General features: G+C 37.5%; 1 protein-coding gene and 1 pseudogene across 2 annotated transcripts in view; both read left to right on the top strand.

The window, feature by feature from the left end:
* Nucleotides 1-1736: 1736 nt before the first annotated feature.
* Nucleotides 1737-23604, top strand: part of LOC108343050 (protein MICRORCHIDIA 1) — a 58713-nt gene continuing 36845 nt past the window's right edge. For both annotated transcript variants that reach the window (XM_017581095.2, XM_017581086.2), the window contains exons 1-6: nt 1737-2093; nt 2789-2863; nt 4208-4242; nt 7358-7436; nt 7550-7639; nt 12764-12839. In XM_017581095.2, the coding sequence (XP_017436584.1) occupies nt 1835-2093; nt 2789-2863; nt 4208-4242; nt 7358-7436; nt 7550-7639; nt 12764-12839 (614 nt within the window). In that variant the 5' untranslated portion in view covers nt 1737-1834. The remainder of the gene's footprint in view (nt 2094-2788; nt 2864-4207; nt 4243-7357; nt 7437-7549; nt 7640-12763; nt 12840-23604) is intronic.
* LOC128196114 (14-3-3-like protein D) lies at nt 15202-16349 on the top strand (annotated as a pseudogene).

Genomic DNA, 23604 nt, shown 5'->3' with positions numbered 1-23604 from the left:
TGGAGTTCGGTGAAGAAACTTAAGAGCAAAATAACTAGCAAAGGTCAGTGTTGGCAGGAATATAAAAAACATTAACTTTAAAGAATAAACTGTACCTACTCAGATATCCAAAAATTACAAATTAGTAGTCATTGGAAAGATTTTTGAGACTAGTTTCTAATAAAAAAAGAATTGCATCATTTGGAGGTCAGGAGAAAAATTTATCATTAAAATAGCCAGCAAAGGTCTAAGTTGACAACATGTTATCTCATTCAAATTGTCTTTTGGCTATTTATGTGCCCATAGTTGGCTCATGCCGTACAAGTTTTTGTACAAAACTAGATTTTTGTTTGTGTAATCATTTATAAGGTCCTTGTAATCGATTACAAGGCACAAAATGACATGCACTTGTTTCAGGAGTTGAACCAACTTGGTCTTGACACCAACATTGGGTATTTCCTTCACCATGGACTGCCCAATAAATATGAAAAAATAACATAAAATGTCTTTGGCTACCTGTGTGCCCACAGTTGGCTCCTGCAACAAGGGTTTTTGTACAAAACAACAATTTTGTTCGTGTAATCGTTCACAGGCTCATTGTAATCGATTACAAGAGACAAAATAGGCTTCGCATGCCATAGATGCAATGAAAATTGGTGAGATCATTATTCATGGATGATACTCAATCACATTGGCCACTTTGTTTATTCACATTGAAAACAACAACACATTTGACAATGACAATAACAAAGACATTAAAACTTGAATTAACATTAACAATAACCAACTGATGTAAAGTTTCATCTTTTATTTCATTAAGAAAATCGGGTACAATAAACTTGTTTGTTCATCTATGTACAATTTTGTATTCATTTCTATAAGGATTCAATACAAAGATCACTCGTGTTTTGCTCTATTTGCTGTGTATTGGGTTCTAAGCGCCTTGCTCTTGTAATGCTTTCGCGATCCGACTCTCATAAACCTCTGCACACAGGGTTGGTTGCTGTACATGCCTCTCAGGCTTACAAAGGCAGTGTTCATGTCGGATTCTGCACGAGGCGTACTTTGTACATTTCTCCTTTTACTCTTCTCTTCAAAGCACAAACATACTTTCTTGAAAAAGAATGACGAACACACAACTGCATCAAAGAGAATAAAAGATCAGATCCCAAAAATGAAAACAAAAAAAATTAAACACAACAGCGAAAACCCAATGCCAAACCCAAAACGCAATGAAGAAAATGGATAAACCCATCTACCTTACTCGAACCATCATGGTCACCAGAGAATGCCATTGCGCACAAGGAACACGAGAGTGAATGAAATAGAGGACCAAACTAAGGAAAGCGAACTTTGGGTTCGTCCTATGCAAATAAGGACCTTCACCAAACATTGAAGCTTTGGGTTCGTCCCTTACAAATCACAAGCTTCACCAAAAGTTTGAGGACAAAAATGAAGGGAGAACTAAAATGAGGAGAGAGAACCAAAATGAATAAAGAGAACAAAAATTGAAGAATATGAGAGAATGGAGAGATCAAATACAATGAGAGGTAATTTTGGAATGAGTAATCTCTTAACCTATGACTTTTTTCACGTCACATTTTCATATTTTAATTTTATTCCAAACGGATGAATTTTATATTTTAATTTTATTACAAAGGGACGAATGGGGCATTTACACTTGGCGTTATCGAAATGTTGTTAAAATATAGTTGTCGATGTATATGTATGGGATGCTTTACTGTTTATCTTAATTCATTTTCTTTAAACGTATTTCTCCCTTGAGAAAAACACGTATTTTCACTATCGATAACCCAGGCACAACAGTTCGTTTCCGAGTGTTATCGATTCCTCCATGTCCTTGGTTCCCAAAACTGAGAAAAATGACGCCCCCGTCGTCGACAATGATAGCGACGGCGACGGCGGCGTCACCGTAGCTTCCGTCATCAAAGATAAGTTATCGCAGATGATTCCATCGTCTCAAGTCGAGCTTGTGCAGCAAGAAACCCCTGTCTCGAGTTCCACTCTTTCTGTCTCTGACGGCCGGTTCAGAAGTTTCTGGAAAGCCGGGGATTACGCTGTTGGTCCCTCTTCGAAGCCCGCTCCCTTTCAAGGTTTTGTACATTGCCCTTTGTCATTTTAATTCTTTTAATTCCTCCAAAATTAATTTCATTACTCACACCGTTCTCTTAGGTTATATTTTGACGAAGGTGTATGGAGAGAAAGGGTTGATAGAGTTACATGTGTGTGTATGATATTTTAAAAATTGAATGATTGATGGTCGGATAGTTACATGCTAACCTTTCGTACAAGGTTTTAAACTGTGACCATGATCGTGATTTTGTCGCAATTATTGTGGAAAATTTCAGACAAATGCAGCGGATGTGCCACAATTGCAGTCGCGGACACTCCATGAACCTTGAAATTGCGGTCCTTGATCATTTTTTAAAACCAGGGTTTTTGTTTTATTTCTTTCATTTTGAGAATTGTTTACCTGTATAAGTTGTGAAGAGTCAAATAGAGAGAGATGTGGAAGAGACTAATATCCGGATTTCTGTTGAGTGTTCATAACTGAATTAAAACATCCACGCTTGATGATATAACTGTAGAAGGACCATAACAATAAAAACAACTTAAAAAGAAAACGTTGCCATACGTTAAGGGTCATCTCATTCCTTCGTAATATTGTGATGAGTGAAGACTTTACTATTAAGTTATTGATTCAGGTTCAAAAGTTAACCCTTATTTCTCTTTATCCTCTAAAGCCTGCCATTCAGGCATACCCTTAACTGTTACCCTCCAATTTCAGGTCACTTAGAGCATGCCCGGGTGCACCCAAAGTTTCTGCATTCTAATGCGACTTCCCATAAATGGGCTTTTGGAGGTGTGCTTTCTTTGCCTCTCTTGTATTTGAACAAATTTTGGGAGTTGGTTTGATTTTAGAATAAATTCGTTGTTTGAAAAATTAAGATAAGAATTAATTTATTTTTGAAATCCTTTTGGTTCAAATTGTTTGTATAGATTTGGTTTGATTTTAGTTTTAATAATTTTGATATTTATTATTAGTTTAACTCTCGTACATATTCCAAGTAAATGTATTAAAGCAAATTACTTTATTCAAATTGTTCCACGCATCAAATTTGATATGCAAAATACCTCCAATTTATAGTGCAATTTTTTATAACTGCACTCCAAAAGTGTTACTTTTTTGGCTTGGTTTGTGTGTAAAATTTACTTCTATTGAGTGGCTAGGTAATGTTCTTGCTAAGATACTACTTTTTTTCGTGGTTTGGAATGTAATTGTCTGTTTCCCAAGATGCATTTTGTCGCTTTTGTAGTTTTGTTTAGTTGGAATCTATGATGTGCAGATATGATATGTCTGATACAACAATATGTATTATGAAGATATAGGATACAGCATGTGTAAGAAACTTGTCTAGATAGGTATAAAATTCATAAAACTTAATTCATATAAAATTGCAATTTGAAAATCTAAATTAACATACTAAAAATAAAAATTTATACATTATTATCATCATTAATAATTTCCTATTGTGATTGTCGACACTACATGTAGGAATCATACCAGTCTCAAATTTTCTTGAAATCAACTGTGAAGAGCGGCAATTTCCCTTTTTGGTCCATCAAGGGACAATGCCTCTATGTTTCTACAATATATGCGTTTCTATGTCTCACATGTAGTTGTAGCGGACAGATTTTTTTTTTCAGATACTAATGTGAATATGCGATGTATCTTAGGGTGTTGGTTTTGGATACGTGAAGCAAATTATAGGTTCAATGAGGTTGGAATATAGTGGCACTGATTGGATCTTTCATGCAACTGCTGCAAGTTTCTACCATTTGTGAATTTGGTTGTTTGACAAAGCTAGAGCCTGATGCAACTTATGCTCTCAGGCTTTATGAAGCGTTAACTGGGCAAATAGAAAACATTTGTAGACTGTCTTTGTGTGGATCCGATATGTTTAAAGACTTGTTTCTTATTGAGTTGCCTTTTCAAATTGCTGTCTGTTTTTGTTTCTACAACTTACGATGGTTTTATTTAGAATAAAACTGATATGTTTCTAAGATAATTTTGGATAGCAAGGATAGTGTTTGGAATGGCTAAATGTTTCTTTTAAATGTTGAATGAAGACTTATTGCTTTAAATATTTTTCATATATGATGGATTGCTTGTTTATTCATAATATATGCCTTTCTTAATTGGCAGCAATTGCTGAGCTAGTGGATAATGCTGTGGATGAGGTATGATTCTAGTAAAAAGTATTTTACTCTTTAGGTAGTAAGATAATCAGTTAGTCAGCGTGACAAAAATATTGTTGAGGACTTTTAGCTTTATGATAAGCTACTATGGTTTAAATTCACTTTTGATCGAGTTTATATTATAGCATTTCAAAGTTGGTCTACTGACAAGGGTTGGCTCACCTGGTTGATGGGGATAAAAAATTTTATTTTCCATGTGCATTGGTTTGAAACCCCTTTGACTAGTATTCATGCTGGGTGACAATTCCTCCTTGGGAAATCCATTGATGCCCAGGGTTAGTTGAATAGCCTCCTTGGAAGAAGAAATATTTGGAGTATGAATTTTTAGGTAATCCTATGAGTAGGTTTCTACCTTCTCCTTTCTGGTCCTACTATCCTATTCTCTTAGACTGCCTGTAGTGCCTCGAGTCACTGTCTTGGATCACTATTTCTCAAATGAAAACATTTTAGTTTACATGTAACCTATGTATTAGGTTTAAAAGGATCACACATATTTTGAATTTGAATTAACAAATATTAGTCATATTTGTTTGGCTGTGGAACTGGAAAATCACTTGCATGCTTGCAAAACTTTCCTCCTAAAAACTCCTGTCTATGAGGAACTACTTGTTAGAATATTTATCTATTTATCATTATTATATTATGTCTAGGGTTACCCTATTTATCATGATTATATTGTGTATAGGATTATCCTATTTATCATGATTATATTGTGTCTAGGTTACCCTATTTATCATGATTATATTGTGTCTAGGTTACCCTATTTATCATGATTATATTGTGTTTAAGGTTACCCTAATTTTCATGTACTCTTGTATCAATTTATTTTTATAAATAGAAGATTATGAGAGGGATCAATCAAGCCGTTAAGAATTATTTCTTTTCGGTCTCAAGTTGGTATCAGAGCCAGGTTGTCTGAGTCTCTTCTTACGCTGTCTTTGTTGTCACCGGCGGCCTTAAAAATTTCATCTTTCTGAAATACCTCAATGAGCAGTCCCGTCCTAATTTCTGTCTAGTCTCTAAACCTTAGTTGTTGTCCGCAACTGTCAAGCACTGTTTGTCGTTGTTCAGCGTTGTTTGTCGTTGTCTGGTGCCATTTGTTGTTGTCCATCTAGCACTGTTTTGCCCGCCACCGTGAGGAGCTGTCCACAGATGTTTGTCACCATCAACTTTTGTTCCCGACGCCGTTTGTCACTGTCCGCCGCTGTCCGTTTCCCACCTGTAGTTGTCCGCTGCCGACCATCGTCCGTTGTTGTCTGCTGCCGACTACCGTTCGCCGCTGTCCGCTGCCGACCACTGTCTATTGTCGTTTGTTGCCATCTGCTGCCACAGTTTAGTCCGACGCGTCGCCACGCGCGCCACATATGCCGACGTTCGCCTCCGTCGTCGTCACATTTTCTCTGGTGATGTTAGGGGTTTTGTGCGTCTGAGGAGCAGTCCGTTGTTGTCTGCTGCCGACTACCGTTCGCCGCTGTCCGCTGCCGACCACTGTCTATTGTCGTTTGTTGCCATCTGCTGCCACAGTTTAGTCCGACGCGTCGCCACGCGCGCCACATATGCCGACGTTCGCCTCCGTCGTCGTCACATTTTCTCTGGTGAAGTTAGGGGTTTTGTGCGCCTGAGGAGCACAACCCATCCCTAGTTGTTGCCTCATTCTCATCTTGTCACGCACAACTTCTCTCCGATAAGCTTCCGGCGCTTGTTTGTCACACGCAACCTTTCCGGTGTCGGAATCACACCGTGTCACTTTTGTTCGTCTTGCTCGACCTAATAAAAAAAAACTCTATTTCAGCATTATACCTCTGTTTCAGCATTGTTCCTTAGCCTCCTTTCATAATATTTGTGTAGTTTTGCGTATTGTAGCAGTTGCGATGTTCCTGATGGCTTGTGTCATTTATTTACAAGTCTCCAATGAGAGTCAGTGCTATTAGTTGGTTAACACCAAGGAATTTCAACACTAAAGTCATATTTTGAAGGTTCCTCATGGCATGAAGGGAGTCTATTTCTGGCAAGATTGAGAATCTTAGTCAAACAATTTCACCAGTCCCTTGTCAGATATGTTTTTGTATGCTTTGATGAATAACGAAGACTATTATGATCTTCCACCTTCACGATTTGTCATCGATGGCGTCGTCATTTCTGTCGTTTGTCGTGAGGGGGAGTATGTTTCCAACCACTACAATATGTTACCAGCCACTAGTCAGAGGCCCCAACTAGTCAGAGATGACAGTCCCTGCTTTCAGCCACTACAGACCCCAATTAGTCAAAGATGGCACTTCCTGCAGTTTTGTCGCTTTCGGCCACTGCAGGCCCCAACTAGTCAGAGATAGCAGTCCCTGCATTTTTGTCGCTTTTAGCCATGCAGGTCCCACCCTTACTTGATGGCAATCCAGTTTCTGCAGTTTGTCGTTGTCTACCACTCATCATTCACTTTTGATGGAAATCAACTTTGTCAAAGTCATCCTACTTGAAGGTTCATGGTGCTAGATGAAGTTCCGTGGTTGTCCAATATTATTCTCCATATGAGGAGTCTCTTTGGTTATGCTGGTTTGTGAGTCCAATTTGGTTTATAGACATTCTCTCTTGATGATCTGAAACATATGTGCATCTTGTTCGAAGCCAAAGTTACCACGTCTATTGTCTCGACATTTTAGACAAGTTGATTTTGTTGGATTGAGTTTATTTATTCCAAGCTTGGCACATACAATCTGTATGCTCTAGCTTGAGGGGGAGTGTTAGAATATTTATCTATTTATCATTATTATACTATGTCTAGGGTTACCCTATTTATCATGATTATATTGTGTCTAGGATTATCCTATTTATCATGATTATATTGTGTCTAGGTTACCCTATTTATCATGATTATATTGTCTAGGTTACCCTATTTATCATGATTATATTGTGTCTAAGGTTACCCTAATTTTCATGTACTCTTGTATCAATTTATTTTTATAAATAGAAGATTATGAGAGGGATCAATCAAGCCCTCAAGAATTATTTCTTTTCAATCTCAAGTCTACTAATAAGCTATTTGGGAATTGTTGTTATAGAACATGAGTATTAGTGAGTACTAAATTTTTCTCTGTACTTTAAGATTCAAAATGGTGCAACTTTTGTAAAGATTGACAAGTTTGGTGTCAAGAAGGATAATTCACCTGCATTATGTTTCCTAGGTATGCTATCCAATTCCAAACATACATTTTCTTACTGTGTCGATAGTAATTTTTTTGGTTTGATGTTAGTTATTGTCAACAAAGTTTTAATCGAGCACTTGTTTCCTATGCAGATGATGGTGGTGGAATGGACCCTAGCTCAATTCGAAAATGCATGAGCTTGGGTTATTCATCAAAGAAGTCAAAGACAACAATAGGACAATGTAATTGAAATTATTTTATTCATTTCTTTAACTTTTTCTGCACCTGACTTAAAGAACTCTACTAATGTTAATATTTGCATATACATTTATATCCTTTTCAAATGGTGTTCAATTTGTTTTCTGTTTAATTTTTTTTGTTGATACATGCACTATGTTATATTTCTAGGGAGAGAACAATGACGATGGAAATATTTAAATAGGGACTCAAACTAAGCAAATTTTATATCCCTTTGGCAATTTTCTTTCATTTAAATCCCTAAGATTCTCATTTTCCAAGAACTTTTATAAATTGAACCATTTAGATGGTTTACACCTATTTGGGCCCATAACTCCCAAAGCAAAACATAATATTATACCCAAAATAAAATAAAATAAAAACTCAAAATTTCCCTCTCTAAACCTTAGTCATACTAGTTTTTTATTTAGTGCTTGTCAACAATTTCCCATGTCTGGTTCCTTTCTAAGGCACTCATCTCTTCATTCATGTCTTGCATCCAATTCTCATCCTTCAGTGCTTGAACTGATGTTGGAACTCCAATTGCATCAATGGTAGAGAGAAAACTCTGGTGTTGCATAGAAAGGTGTTTAATGGTCACAAAATGAGAAATAGGATACTTGCACAAGACTGAGTTCCTTTTCTCAAGGCAATGGGCAGGTCATCAAGGTCATGTTCACAATTACCATTCAAAGAAATTTCCAAAGGTTCAATGGCATCAGTAGGAGTACTTACCCTTGGCTCAGATGATTGGAGCTGTTGTTGGATCAAGTTAGGTTGCTTTTGTCGCCTCTGGTATTGTATATGGAAAAATCTTTTTGGACGACTAGTTTCTATAGTTGACCTGACTCGGGATTGTTAGGAGCAACTTTAGAGACATCCATAGGAGATGTTTATGGAGAAATATTAGGAGTACCAAGAGTAATATCGAAATAAGATGGTTCTTGTATGACACATACAAAAGATGACTCGAGATTCAAAAGCCCCAACTTCAAAAGAACTCTCCTCCTGAAGCTGAGGACCCGTGTAAAAAGATTTAGCTTCATCAAAAGTAACATCCATGCAGGTAAAAAACTTTCGACTTGGAGAATGGTAACAACAATATCCCTTTTTATTAGATGCATAACCAACGAATATGCATTTAACAACTCTAGGATCTAACTTTCCATGGAATTGACTATGAATATGGACATACACAACACATTTAAACACCCAACTATGAAGACTAGATAGGCAATAGTGAGGACAACCTCGCCTCAACAAGATTTAGGGACATGCATTTAGAAAGAAAGTGCCCATTTTACCTCAAGATGATCTTTATTTTTTCTCTTGGCAATGCCATTTTACTAAAAATAGCTAAAAATGTGATGACAGCTGCGGCGAAGGTATGGTGGAGGTCCGCTAAGGGTTCGACAAGGCTCTGGTGAAGGTCTGGTGAGCTTCGATGAAGACCCGACAAAAGTCCAGTGAAGGCTTCGGTGGGGTGCAAGAACCACAAGTCGGGTGCCCTTTAGAAAAACCCAATATTTTGGAGGAAATGGGTGCACTTTAGGCAACCCAAAAAAAATATGGATGTAGGGCTCCCAAGATCGGAAGCTTTGATACCAACTTGAAATAAGAAAAGAGAAGAATGTATGTTTTAGAGGGCTTGGAAACACCCATAACCTTCATCTCTTATTTATAGGAATACAAAGAATACAAAGGTGGAGGACAACTAATATCAAAGTGGAAAACACCTCACAAATACAACTCACACCACTCATGCTTGCAACTCACACAATTGTATTTATAACTCACATAGTTGTGCACCAACTAACAACAAAGAGTATTGTTAGAGTTGACAATAGTTGGGATGTGGGAGAATTGGCTGGTAGATCATAAATAGTGGTGGCAGTGTGCCCAAAATTGAAGCACATTAACATTAAATAGATGACTGATCATCATGTTTGTGTTGAAGGCCATAACAACCACTATGTTCTTTGAGAACATCTAGAGTCATAGTGATTGCAAGAACATCTATGGTCAATAAGCTTGATGTACAGATTCACCTTGTGATTGGCAAAAAGATTGAGTAGTGGCTTCATTGACATTAATTTGACAGTTTTTTCTAAGGACTTGTTCTTTTGCAATTCTTGGGTAAGAATTTGTTGAATATAGTGAAAATTATATATGGGATTAATCTCCCTTGTGTTAAATACACACATAGGGTTCTCTATTTATAATAGAAGAAATATGGGCTAAGCCCAAAATACAAATAAGAAATAATAACAAACTAACTAAAGATAAAAGATAAATATAAAATAAAGATAATATATCTAACACTCCCCCTCAAGCTAGTACATAGTTATGTACCAAGCTTGTTACTAATATAATTCATCAATACTTAGTGAAAATATCTGCTTCTGCACTCGAGTGACACCAAATTGCTAATGATTTGCAAGACGATATAGAAGACGAAATACCAACCCAAAAGACTCCCCCTGAGCAACAAATCTGGGAGGTTGCTCCATGTAAATCTCTTCTTGCAAATCACCGTTGAAGAATGCCACCAGTGGATAAATATGTAATTGTTGAAGAGCCACCATGGCTATAAATAAACTAACAAGAACCATCTTTTCCATGGGAAAAAAAGCATATATAGACGGGTCAAACACAATGGTGACAAAAAACGAGGTCAGAAGAGACACCAGCGGAAGAAGCCATGGATGAATAAGAGAGAGAAACCATAAAAAATCCAAAATTCTCCAATCAAGACGCCTGAAAAAGGAAAAAGAGCAACCTCGATGCTCTAAACAACTACCAAACATGCCACAATGCACGACGAAAAAGGGAGCAAATCCATAACTTTAAAAGGAACTCCGATGAAGGCGTCGTTAAAGGCATGGTAGTCGCTTGGTCGAGACGATGAAAACCATGTGATCATCAGTCAAAACTAGAACTTTGGTAGTGACAGCGGTAGACGATGGCATCGCCGGCGGCAGTAGATGGCGCCGCCGCCGACAACGGTGGATGTAGTGGCAGAGGCACCAGAAACTTTTTCCTCAAAAAAGAACCTTAAGCTCTGATACCATGTTGAATATAGTGAAAATTATATATGGGATTAATCTCCCTTGTGTTAAATACACACATAGGGTTTTCTATTTATAATAGAAGAAATATGGGCTAAGCCCAAAATACAAATAAGAAATAATAACAAACTAACTAAAGATAAAAGATAAATATAAAATAAAGATAATATATCTAACAGAATCAATGCTTAAACTTTCTCAACCTACAATGATCTAGTTTACTCTCATCTATAGAAATTACAGGAGCATATTCTCTAGAAAGACCTTCAAGAATTATATGCAGCTATTCTTGACATGAAATAGAATCAACAACCACATAACAATCCTCTATGAAAGCCTTTATGGAAAAAATTTAGTAAAATATCAATCTTCAAGAGAAGTGTTGAAAAGCTTCAATCTCACATGTTGCACTTTCTCACAGATGTTGAAAGTGAGCATGAAATCTCTTTGAAATTTGGTATGCATGTGTAAACCAACGTGTGAGAGAGTTGTGGTAGAGGGTGAAAATTATAACCAAGAGATCAATAATTGATTCTGCAACTCCTAGGGGAGGAATTTAGGATTCATTTCAGTGAGATCAAATCTATTAGCAATGAGTAACTTAGGTGGAATTTGTTAGGCTTCAAGATAATGGTGAAGTCTTGAGCTTTGATATCTGGTTTGACCAGCTGTCTCTGAAAGAAAATTTTTTGCCCTCAAGTTTCTTTATGGTTTGATGAGAGAAAGTAACCAGAACAGAAGTGGGGGAGGACTAGGTGATGGTGGAGGAGTTTTGGAAGCCATGGATGTGGGTCCTTAGGCTCTTGAAAGAAATAACAGATTGGGAACGTCACAACTTAACTAATCTATAACATATTGACAGTTGTACTAAAGACACTAAAAATAAAATAAGAGAAAGAGATAAGATTTAAGAGAACTGAAAATTACGTTTTTCATTACATTGGAATGAGATACAACCATCTATATTCATACAGATTACAGTGATTTCCCGAGGAAGCTAAACAAACCAGGCCAGCATACAGATCTATGTAACTAACTGATGATTAGGGGTTAATGACTATAGCAGAAACTGACTGCCCAACATAGAAACTGATGGCTTAGCGTAACAGACAATTGAACACTTGTCTGCTTAGTCCAACAAACAATTGAACTCTAGATTGCTCAGCAGAACAACTGACCTATGAGGCACTGACTCTAACATGCACACTAGACATGGCCCAATACTGACATCAAAACACGGCTAGTCTCCAAAATATGGGGCATGAGGACACTGCTTCTATGTATGTGTTTGTGTCTATATATATACACGTATAAATAAACATAACAAAAATATAAATTGTGAATTAAGATTTGCATAATTCACATTCAAAAATAAAAAATTGTAAGCTTTATATAGTTTTCATGTAATAAAGGACCCCCAGGTATAGAAAACTAAAAATATATTTTTTAATAGTTAAAACAATTAGCTAAATGGTATGAACTGTTTTTATATTTGTTTTCATAATAGGAGTGCCTATGAAGTGTTTAAACAATAATTGATGTCGTCCCACACCACTTATTGGGGAGGTGTCCAAATTATGTTGAAAAGTATTTAAGCTTAAAAAATATATTCACTAATTACAACACAGTTCAGGAGTATCCAGCACATGACAAGCCTGTTTGACAAGTGTTGTGTTTGAAAAGTGCGGGAGATGCTGTTCTACAGAGGTGTTGGTGCCCCCTAGAACTGACTGCTTGGCGTAACTACTAAGAAAACTATCATGTAAAAAGTGACAGCTGTTACTATGAAATTGAGAGAACTTGAACGCAAAAATTATTCATTCTCACATATTTTAAAAATTGAGAGACTTAATTGACTTAGAAAAGTTGGGAGAACTTGAACGCAAAATTTATTCACTCACATATTTTAAAAATTGAGAGACTTAATTGACTTAGAAAAGTTGGTAGACCAAAATTGTAAAAGCCAAAACAATGTAATTAATCCATTATTTTGGGGTGAATGTTGCTAGTTTTGATGCACTTTACTTGTTTCTTTGTAAGTAACATCTTGTTTTATGCTAGATGGCAATGGATTCAAGACTAGTACCATGAGACTGGGTGCTGATGTTATTGTTTTCAGTAGGGCAAGACATTCTGGGTACAAATTTTTAATTGGTTTATTTTATTCTATTTTAACTTTCTTAAATTCAGTTTTTCTTGTTGAATTTTTCGTTTTCCCTTGGATGTTAACTATGAAAATACGGAAAACTAGGTATATTATTAATTCTCCTTATGTAGAAAATACACATAGGGTAATATATTTATAATAAAGAATAATAAAGGAAATATGGGTTGAAGCGCAAATATACATAATATTGTAACTAACATAATATATTATGTAATTAATAATATCTTAACAATATCTAATACACCCCTTAAGCTGCCACATATAAATTTTATGTATTAAACTTGTTATAAATATAATCAATTCTAGGTTTTCGTAAAATCTTAGTGAAAATATTTACTAACTGATCACTTTAGTTAACAAAGTCAGTCTTGATGTATGTATATACACTTTTTTCTTGAATAAAATTATAATAAATCTCAATGTGGTGGTTTTTTATGAAAGAAATGATTAGATCTAATATGAAAAGTTTCCTGATTGTCACATATAAGTATCATTTGAGTGCATCTCAAAATTGCAACTCTTTAAGTAACTGTTTAAGCCAAATAAGTTTACAATTGGCTAAGACTATAGCTCTATGTTCTTCTTTTGCACTAGATCTTGCCACAATATTTTGTTTTTTGCTCTTTCAAGAAATCAAGTTATTTCCAATGGAAACACAATATTCGGAGGTAGATCTTCTATTAGAAGGAGATCCTGTTCAGTCGGCATCTGAATAGTTGACAACTTTAGTATGGTTACTGTGTGTGACCATATAAAGGAGATCCTTTAATGTACTTTAATATACAAATGACTACATTTCAATGATTTGCACATGGGGAATTGAGAAATTGACTTACCACGCTAACTACAAATGAGATTTCAAGATGAGTATGTGTTAGGTTCCTTTACTCAGGGAACCAAAACAGATCACACTACTCTCACACAACTCTCAAACAACAAAATATGGCAGTATATGTATGTATTTTATTATCACTATAATGTATTGAAAGAAGAAAATACATGTAAGTATCCCCACCCAAGGAAGCCTTCTGCAATGCAACCCGTGGATGTCGAAGAACTTCTCAGCTTTTGCAATCCAACCCGTGGGGTCAGTACCTTCAAAAGTTGGTAGCTCAACGCGCTCCATCCAACTGCGTTGTATTTCGCCTTGGTCGTCTTCCGATTCCTCCTCCGAACTCTCTGATGATTGTCGCTCTCGTTTGGCGATAACGGAATTACGACTCCCTTCGGAGCCCTGATCTCGGTTCCTGGAGCGTCGTCCAAAAGCTTGCTGGAACTCGTGATTCATTGCTCGCACCTCCGCCTTCAACTCTTCCACCGTCGACTCCATTGCTACCATTCGTCCCTCCATTTTTCTCCGCTATCGCTCACTACTCTACCCTTTGAGCAGATCCGGCAGGTCAGACTAAAGCTGTTAGGTTCCTTTACTCAGGGAACCAAAACAGGTCAGACTAAAGCTGTTAGGTTCCTTTACTCAGGGAACCAAAACAGATCACACTACTCTCACACAACTCTCAAACAACAGAATATGGCAGTATATGTATGTATTTTATTATCACTGTAATGTATTGAAAGAAGAAAATACATGTAAGTATCCCCACCCAAGGAAGCCTCCCTTCCTCCACTGGAAAATATGTCCAGTCTAATACTCAAAAGCAAAAAATATCTGATATCCCCTTCCTCAGCCAACTCAACATTATTTATACTCTCTCTCCATTAACAAACTAACCTCTTTTTCCGCTATTTAATTTGTCCTCTTTTATTTCTTCTTACATATACTTTTAATTGTCTAACCGTATGTTAAGAAGTTAAAGGTACACGTGAGAAGGAATAAAGGGGGAGGAAATTAAAGGCGGGAAAGGAGGTTGGTTTGTTAGTAGAGAGAGAGAGTATAAATAAGAAACAAAATAGAGGGAGAGGGGATATCAAATATTTTTCCTTTTGGGTATAGACTGGACCTCTTGGCCAGTGGAGGAAGGGAGGCTTCCTTGGGAGATCATTACTTGTATTTTCTTCTTTCTATACATTACAGATTGAATAAAATGCATATACATACAATTTCTTGTCTGTTGTTGAGTGTGTGAGTGAGAAGAGAAGCTATTGTTTTGGAACCTAACAGCTTTGGTCCGACCTGTCGGATCTGTATCGGAGGTGCAAACGGAGCGCGTGTGAAGAAGAAGAATGGAGGGAAGGCTGATTGCGATTGAGTCGACGGTAGAAGAGTTGAAAGCGGAGATGAGAGAAGTAACTTGCGAACTCCAAGCGTTTAGACGCGCTCTTGGACGATGAACCAGGAACAAGGATCGGAGTTCCGAAGGAAGTCGTAATTCCGTCAATGCAAAACGGGAACGACGACTGTCGGAAAACTCGGAGGATGAATTGGAAGAAGACAGAGGAGAAGTTCAATGCAGTGGGATGAAGCGCGTTAAACTAGCTACATTTGAAGGTGTGGATCCCATGGGCTGGATCGCAAAGGCGGAGAAATTCTTCGACCTCTAGAGCGTGACGGAGAAGGAGAAGATGAAGGTCGTCCATATATGCATGAAGGGAGGCACGAGCTATTGGTTCCGCTTCTGGTAGAAGAAAAATAGTTATCCAACTTGGAAGATGTTCGCCGACGCTCTGACGCGGAGGTTTGGCGAACTAAATCGGGGCATCGTTTTTGAGAAGCTGGCAGTGGTGCGACAGAAGGGGAGTGTCGACGAGTACATCCAGGAGTTCGATATCTTGGTATCGCAAGCATCGGGAAAACTAGATCACTCCTCACTTTCTGTCCCTTTCGATCTTGGAGCTTGCATTATAACGGGTGTTGAGGCTGATGTGGTCACTGAGCGAAGGCCTGACCTCAAGATTCGGCGCACTGCACACACCGAAAGCAGTGAAGAAACGAAACAAAACAGGTATGCCAAAATGGTGGATGCCATGAAGAAGATGGCGAAACTGGATGTTGAGCTGAGTGTGGAAGAGAGGAACTTGTTCTCTATTGGATACAAAAATGTTGTGGGGTCACGGAGAGATTCATGGAGGATCTTGTCATCTATAGAGCAGAAAAAGGAGTAAAAAAGGAATGAGTTGAATGTTAAGCGCATAAGGGATTATAGGCACAAGGTCGAGTTGGAGCTGTCTAATATTTGCAGTGACATTATGATAATTTTAGATGAGCATCTGATTCCATCCACTGATATTGCAGAGTCCACGGTGTTTTATTATAAGATGAGAAGAGACTATTACTGGTATTTGGCAAAATTCAAAGCTGGTAATGAAAAGAATGAGGTAGCAGATCAATCACTTAAAGCACATCAGACAGTTGCTACCACTGCTGAGAGTGAATTACAACCTACACATCCTATTCGTTTGGGTCTGGCTCTAAATTTCTCTGTTTTATTATGAGATAATGAATTCACCTGAAAGGGCCTGCCATCTTCCTAAGCAAGCGTTTGGTGATGCTATCCTTGTTACTGTTCTACTTGGTTGTTTGAAGGCTGAAACTATACAGTTCTCCCAAGCTTTGCCATAGTAGAAATGTTCTTCTGTTCCGCATCTCGGTTATGGAGTTCTAAATAAAGTGGCTTTGGAATTTCCTAGTATATTTTGGGATGATGTTGTTGACTACTTTGGAGCAACAACTGAGGAGAGAAACAGTAGAGGTCACTGCTTTATGTTTTGGAATGTCAGGAAAACAGTTGGGGCTCCTGTCCTTATTGCCTTAGTGGTTGGTAAGGCAGCCATAGATGGTCAAAGCTTGAGCTCTTGTGATCATGTTAAACATGCATTAAAGGTTCTCCAAAAACTTTTTGGGCAGGATTCAGTTCCAGAACCTGTTGCCTATGTTGTGACTGATTGGGCAACCTGCCAAGAGCAACCAGATACTGTTGGTGGTGTGATGATGAGTGGACTACGAGAGTCTGTTAGCATAATTGACATATTGAGCACTGGAAAGGATTATATTGTTGAGGTGGAGGCATTGGAAGCTGCACGGGACAGTTAGACACGGAAAGGGATGAAGTGAGGGATATAATAAAGAGACTTGATCAGTAGAACTTTCTAACATAATGTACAAGAACTCTAGAGGGTGCAAAAATTTTAACCCGGGAAGCTTTGTTAAAGGGAATGTTCAAGTGGTCCCTAATGGGAGCGGAAGCTATGCAGAAACTCAAGGAAGCTGTTACTACAGCCCCTGTACTGGCTCTACCCGATTTTGGCCAAACCTTCTACGTGGAGTGAGGCTTCTGGCACTGGAATAGGGGCGGTTTTGTCGCAATGCAAGAGGCCCATAGTTTTCTTTAGCAAAGCATTTTTTGAATCTTCCCGTGCTAAGTCCATTCATGAAATGGTGGAAGTTAATAGAATCCAGGAAGAATGGAAGACATTCGAGGAGGATTTGCCACCACCCAAGCCTCGAGACCTTAATTAGAGGGCAGTAGCCAGTGGGTTCCCTTCATATGATAACACGATGATGAAGAGGAGCAGGAGATCAAGTTTCATGGTTCGAACCTTGAGGACAAGGTTGTTTTGCTGCAGGGTGTAATGTTAAGAAGTTAAAGGTACACGTGAGAAGGAATAAAGGGGGAGGAAATTAAAGGCGGGAAAGGAGGTTGGTTTGTTAGTAGAGAGAGAGAGTACAAATAAGAAACAGAATAGAGGGAGAGGGGATATCAAATATTTTTCCTTTTGGGTATAGACTGGACCTCTTCTTTCTATACATTACAGATTGAATAAAATACATATACATACAGTTTCTTGCCTGCTGTTGAGTGTGTGAGTGAGAAGAGAAGCTACTGTTTTGGTTCCCTGAGTAAAGGAACCTAACAGAGTAACACTAAGATAGATCAATTTTTCAACTAATCTTATGTACTTCTCAGGAATTGAGAGAGGCTCCCCTGTTCAGGTAGGAGTTTGGTATTGAGATCCATGGGTGTGTCAATAGATTTTGAGTTCATCAACATAGTTTCCTCGAAAATATCCAATGCATACTTCCTTTGAGATATAACAATACCATTGTTGGATTGTGCTATCTCAATCCTTAAGAAATATCTGAGTTTTCCAAGATTTGTGGTCTGAAAGTGGTGATAAAGGTGTTGTTTCATTTGGGAGATGCCGTGGTGATCACTACCTATAAGAACAATATCATCAACATATAAATTAGATACACCCAACACTTGAGTGAGGTAAAAAACTGAAGGATATGCCTCACTGTGAGTCATACCAAATTGTTGAACAACACTATTAAATTTTCCAAACCAAGTCCTATGACATTGTTGCAGGCCATATAAAGATTTGCGGAGACAACACCAATCTAGAAGTTTCTTCCTGCAAATCTCCATTAAGAAAAGCATTTTTGACATCCAATTGGTAAAAAGGCCATTGTTGAAGAGCATCCATGATTATAATAAATAAACGAACAAAAACATCTTTGCCACTGAAGAAAAAGTATCACCATAATCCAAACAAAAGATTTGTGTTTAACCTTTGGGACAAGATGAGCTTTGAGAAGATCAATAATACCATAAGGTCCAACTTTGATAGGAAAGACTCACCTAGAACTAGTGATAGATTCCTTAGAAGGTAATGGGACAAACTGCCAAGTTCCACTATTTTGAAAAGCACCGTTTTCATCAAGCATGACTTGATGCCAATCGGGATAGGCTAAGGCATCACATACGGATTTTGGAATTGACATAGTAGAAATAGATGAAAGATAGGTATAAAAAGATGGAGATAATCTATGGTAACTCAAAGTAGTTTTATGGGGAGAGCGTATACTTTTACAAAGGGCAATGGGAAGTTCAAACTCAGTTGTCAGAGCCGGAGGGGATGGAGGATTGGACAGTAGAAGCGAGTCATTTAGTGGATCATGAGAATGTTGTCGTTGACTATACATTTGAAGAGTTGGTGGAGGTGGGGAATTTGAAGATGGACTAGACACAACAGGAGGATCACAGGTAATAGGAATATTGATTGTAGTTGGAGACACACACAGAGGAGACTTAAAATAAAGATTTTGTTTAAGTTGAAATGGATATTGTTTGGTGCCCTAATGGGGAAAGATTTATTTGGTATAATCATTGGGCTTAATCTTTTTAAAGAAGGTAACCATCTACTGGATATAGGCTTAAGAAGAACTTGTACATCTCTCAATTCATTGTTCTTGTTTTTGATACACCGTGTTATGCACATTGGGACATACAAAAAAAGTAGAGCATTGCACTAATTTGAGTAACAAATATATGAAAGATGATAGCAAGTATGGATGAATACCCTGCCCTTGATGTAAACCATAAAAAATGACCTGCATAGATTCAGTACACTTTTTAATTTTAGCTCTTTCCTATCCGTCATATTCCCTCCATCTGAATGCTACTCGTGCTCCCTGCTCTTGTGTCATGCTACCACTTGTCAATTTGTTAGATTCCTCTCTAATAGATTTCTCATGAACCTATGAAAGAGAAATGGAAAATTGATGAGATACTATGAAATGAACAATTGAGAATAGGAGAAAGGATTCTATTGCGAGGATTCCCCATGCTACATATTTCAAATTCTTTGAGTATGCCTTCCATCTTTATTTTCCTTTGTTAAAGTATTTGAAACCGTGTGTTTATGAGACAATATGGATGCTTTTTTTTATATTGAGAAAAATAAATCAATACAATAAATAGAGGAGATTTGATATCTTCTAAAAATAAAGATATGATTCAAAAATAAGTAAAAGTATTTCCAATATATATATACACACTCAGGTATTCAAGATCTTTTGTTTGGAACTTTTGAGCAAAATATTGTTTTAGTTGTATAACACCTTCCTTATCACTACCTTTGATTAGGTGACGTCAACATATACATTGAGTTAGATACATTCTTAGGAAGAATGACAATAGAAGAAGGAATGATCAACTTGTCTTTGAGGGTCATTCCAAACTTCTGGATGATAGTCCAGAAACACCCATAATATGCACAGGGTGACTGCTTGAGGTTATAGGGGGACCTATACCCATATTAGATGACTCTGCTTGAGCAATAAATGTAGAAGGTTGCTTTATGTAGATTTCTTCATCAAAGTCACCATGTAGAAATGTAGTTTTGTTGTTAATTTGAGAATAATTACAATGGAAAAGAAAAAGCGAATAAATATCATTTTGGCAAATAGGAGAGAAAGGGTCATTATAATATTGGCCTTAGATCTGCCTGCAACCAGTTGAGTTTTATAGCAGTCAATGTTGCTATTGCGTCTTATTTTAAGAGTATACAACCATTGACATTGAGCAATTGATTTGCAAATTGGAAGAGGAACCTATTCCCATGAATCACTACTTTTACGAGCACACATATTGCTTATTGACACTTTGTTAGGTTACTAGATAGAGGAATCCAAGAACACCACTGCAAAACACCCAAACTCACTGAAAAGATCCTGTATTATTGATTCTAGGCACCAAGAATAGCAAGAATGCCTCCAAGGGACAATGTTCCCTTCATACAGGATGCCAATGATCCTGGCAACATTTCTCTAAAGCATCCAAAAAATCCCCTGCCTACAAAGACCCCCCACTATATAAAGGAAGTCTCACTCAACCTCACAACCCACAACAACTAATTTTTAATTTGTTTCCTCCTATCATACACATTATATCCTATCATTAAACACTGCTCCATAACAACCTTGTCCTCAAGGTTGGAACAGTGAAGCATGATCTGATGGCTCATCTTCATCAATGTGTAATCATAAGAAGGGAACCCACTAGCTACAGCCCGCCAATTCAGGTCTAGAGGCTTGGGTGGTGGTCGATATGACTCCTTCTGTTCCATTAATGATAATAACTGCTTCAAACCAAAAGACTTGGAAAAACAGTGACTTCTTGCACGACTCAAATTCTGTAGCATATCTTCGCGACAACTCTCGTTTTCTCATTTCTACTTCTAGATCTTCACGAATTACTTGGCCATCCCCATAAAGCACAAGTGTCGCAGTACGCTATGCAATTGTTTGCACTGCTTCCATTACTGGAGTTTCTTTTCTACCATCTATACTTTTCTCCATTGTGAGTAATTCAAGATGGCTAGTTAAAAACAACTCTGGAAGAAAACCATAAATTCCTTTGTGGCCATTGATAGAAGCAAGATCTACAGGTGTTATAACATTAGGAAATTCAGGATATGGATATGTAATTGCTATAGTGGGTGCAACCTTGGACACCAGGGCCTCAGCTAGATTGCTCCATGACCCATTGTTTTAACCCTAGGCCTCAATAATTTTGTTCCATCCTTATCTGGTTTACTACTCTGTGAAGATCTATCTTCCTTGTTCTCTTCATCGTTAGCCAAGTACTCTCCTTCTTTAAAGAATTTCTTGCCTTTCTTGCTATTTTGCAAACTATCTTTCTCAGCATCCTATCCTGTTTTTCCCTCTTTCTTTCCTTTCATGACAGATTTCTCACTTCCTTTTGAGCCTCTTCCACGATTTATTCGTTCCTACAACATGTCTTGCTTTTCTTGGACGATTTCTCTTATTTCTTGCATAATGTCTTTTTTTTCCGTCATGGCTCTTCCTTGTTTCCTGGCCCCTTTCTCCAAAGTATTTACTCTTTCTTCCATAACCTCCTCATCCTCGTCCTTCCTTCCCCTTCTTTCCCCATTCACCAACCCTTTACTGCCCTCCAAATTATTGTCTAAACGCTTGGAGTTTTTCATAAAATCTCTGAACATCTCTTTGAGTTCTTGATGACCCTCTTTTAGTTCCTCTATTGCCCTTTCTACTACGCTAATTCTTCTTTCCATTATTTTCCCTTATTTAGATCCGGCAGGTCAAACCAATTTGTTAGGTTACTAGATAGAGGAATCCAAGGATACCATTGCAAAACACCCAAACTCATTGAAAAGATCCTGTATTATTGATTCTAGGCACCAAGAACAACAAGAATGCCTCCAAGGGACAATGTTCCCTTCATACAGGATGCCAATGTTCCTGTCAACAATTCTTTAAAACATCCCCTGCCTACGAAGACCTCCCCGCTATATAAAGGAAGTCTCACTCAACCTAACAACCCAACTAACAACTAATCTTTAATTTGTTTCCTCCCATCATACACATTATATCCTATCACACTGTGTGTGATAAAACATCACTTGGAGATTTAAGAGCATGATGTCAGAGTGGTATAGCAGAATGGTTAACATGTTTAGACAAATATCAAGATGACGGGGTGTATTGATTTATTATGCTTTGAAAATAATTTTTCTTCTCCCTTTATAACAATTTACTTAACAAATAATATATGTTGGAAGTCTCACATTGACTAGCGATAAGGCCAATTTATAGTATGTAAAGTGGGTGAAAACCTCATCTTACAAGCCGGTTTTGTGGTATTGAGTTAGGCTTAAAATCCACTTCTTAACATGGTATCAGAGCCAGGTTAGAGCCTATCCTAGCGATATTTGTTGTTTGTTGGGCATGTTGTTCCACCCACTATCAGACCACTATCGGACCACCCATTAATGTGTAGTCTCATGCTCGTGATGTATATACCTCGGTGTAAGGAGGTGTTGGAAGTCCCACATCGACTAAAGATAAGACCAATTTATAGTATATAAAGTGGGTGCAAACCTCACCTTACAAGCCGGTTTTGTAGGGTTGAGTTAGGCTTAAAGTCCACTTCTTAACAATATCAACAACAATAAAGAGTGTAGGAAAAGAGAGATTTGCACAAGTAATTTTATACTGGTTCAAATCCCAAGATCCTATGTCCAGTTGCTAATCTCAAACAGAGATTAACCATCCACTATCACAAAACTAATAAACTATTACAATAATACAAAAAGAGAAGTTTAAGGGTTTAGAAACACTTCTCTTGTTACCCTAAGAGATGATACTCACTTCCCCTTAAAACCACAAGGGATGAACACCTCCTCTGAATGCTTCACGAAGGATGACCACCTCCTTTGAATCTTCACAAAGGATGACTTGCTTTAACTCAACAACAACAATAGCACTCGATCACACTCCTGGTGAAAGTTCTCGCTCTATGCCAACACCAAGTTCTCAAAGCAAAAGCACAAGGGTTACACAAACCCTAGATCACACTTCACTCAATTTCACAAGTGTAGTTGTGTGTGTGTTAGAATGAGAGTCTAAAAGATCTTTATAAAGACCTCACTCAAGGACACCTCCAAAAATTTGTTGTTAGCTATTTAACGCGTGATAATTGATTATCTAATTGAGGCAATCGATTATGCATTTAATGTATGCACAACGGTCAAAAACATGCTTGAAAACTCTTATAGTTGCACGTGATAATCGATTAAGGTATGTCATAATCGATTATGGATAATCGATTATCATAAGTTGGTAATCGATTATTCCAAGGCAAAATGAGTTTTTGGAAAACTTTTAAGCACACAATACATGTAATCAAGGATAAATAATACCCTATACATAAAACTACTGAATTACAAAAGTTTTAATATAAAATAAGTCTTCATTAAGGTCTTCTTGCAACTTGAACACTTGAGACTTAATTTTGGGCATCATCAAAACTTTTAAACTTCATCTTTATGCTAACGCATGAGTAGATGATAACGTGGAGAGAAGGGTTACCGGTGGAACATACCTTTCATAAAAACAATAGGCAAATAATTTTTAGATGGGACCGAATTTGGTGCAAGAGTTGGCTTCGTGGATGTAAGGCATGACCTCCACCATATTAGTATCTGTCAAAGATGGATCTTGTGTACTAGAATA

This window comes from Vigna angularis, chromosome 1 (assembly GCF_016808095.1).
Source record: "Vigna angularis cultivar LongXiaoDou No.4 chromosome 1, ASM1680809v1, whole genome shotgun sequence".
In the NCBI taxonomy this organism is placed as follows: Eukaryota; Viridiplantae; Streptophyta; class Magnoliopsida; order Fabales; family Fabaceae; genus Vigna; species Vigna angularis.
This window is presented reverse-complemented; position numbering and strand designations above follow the sequence as displayed.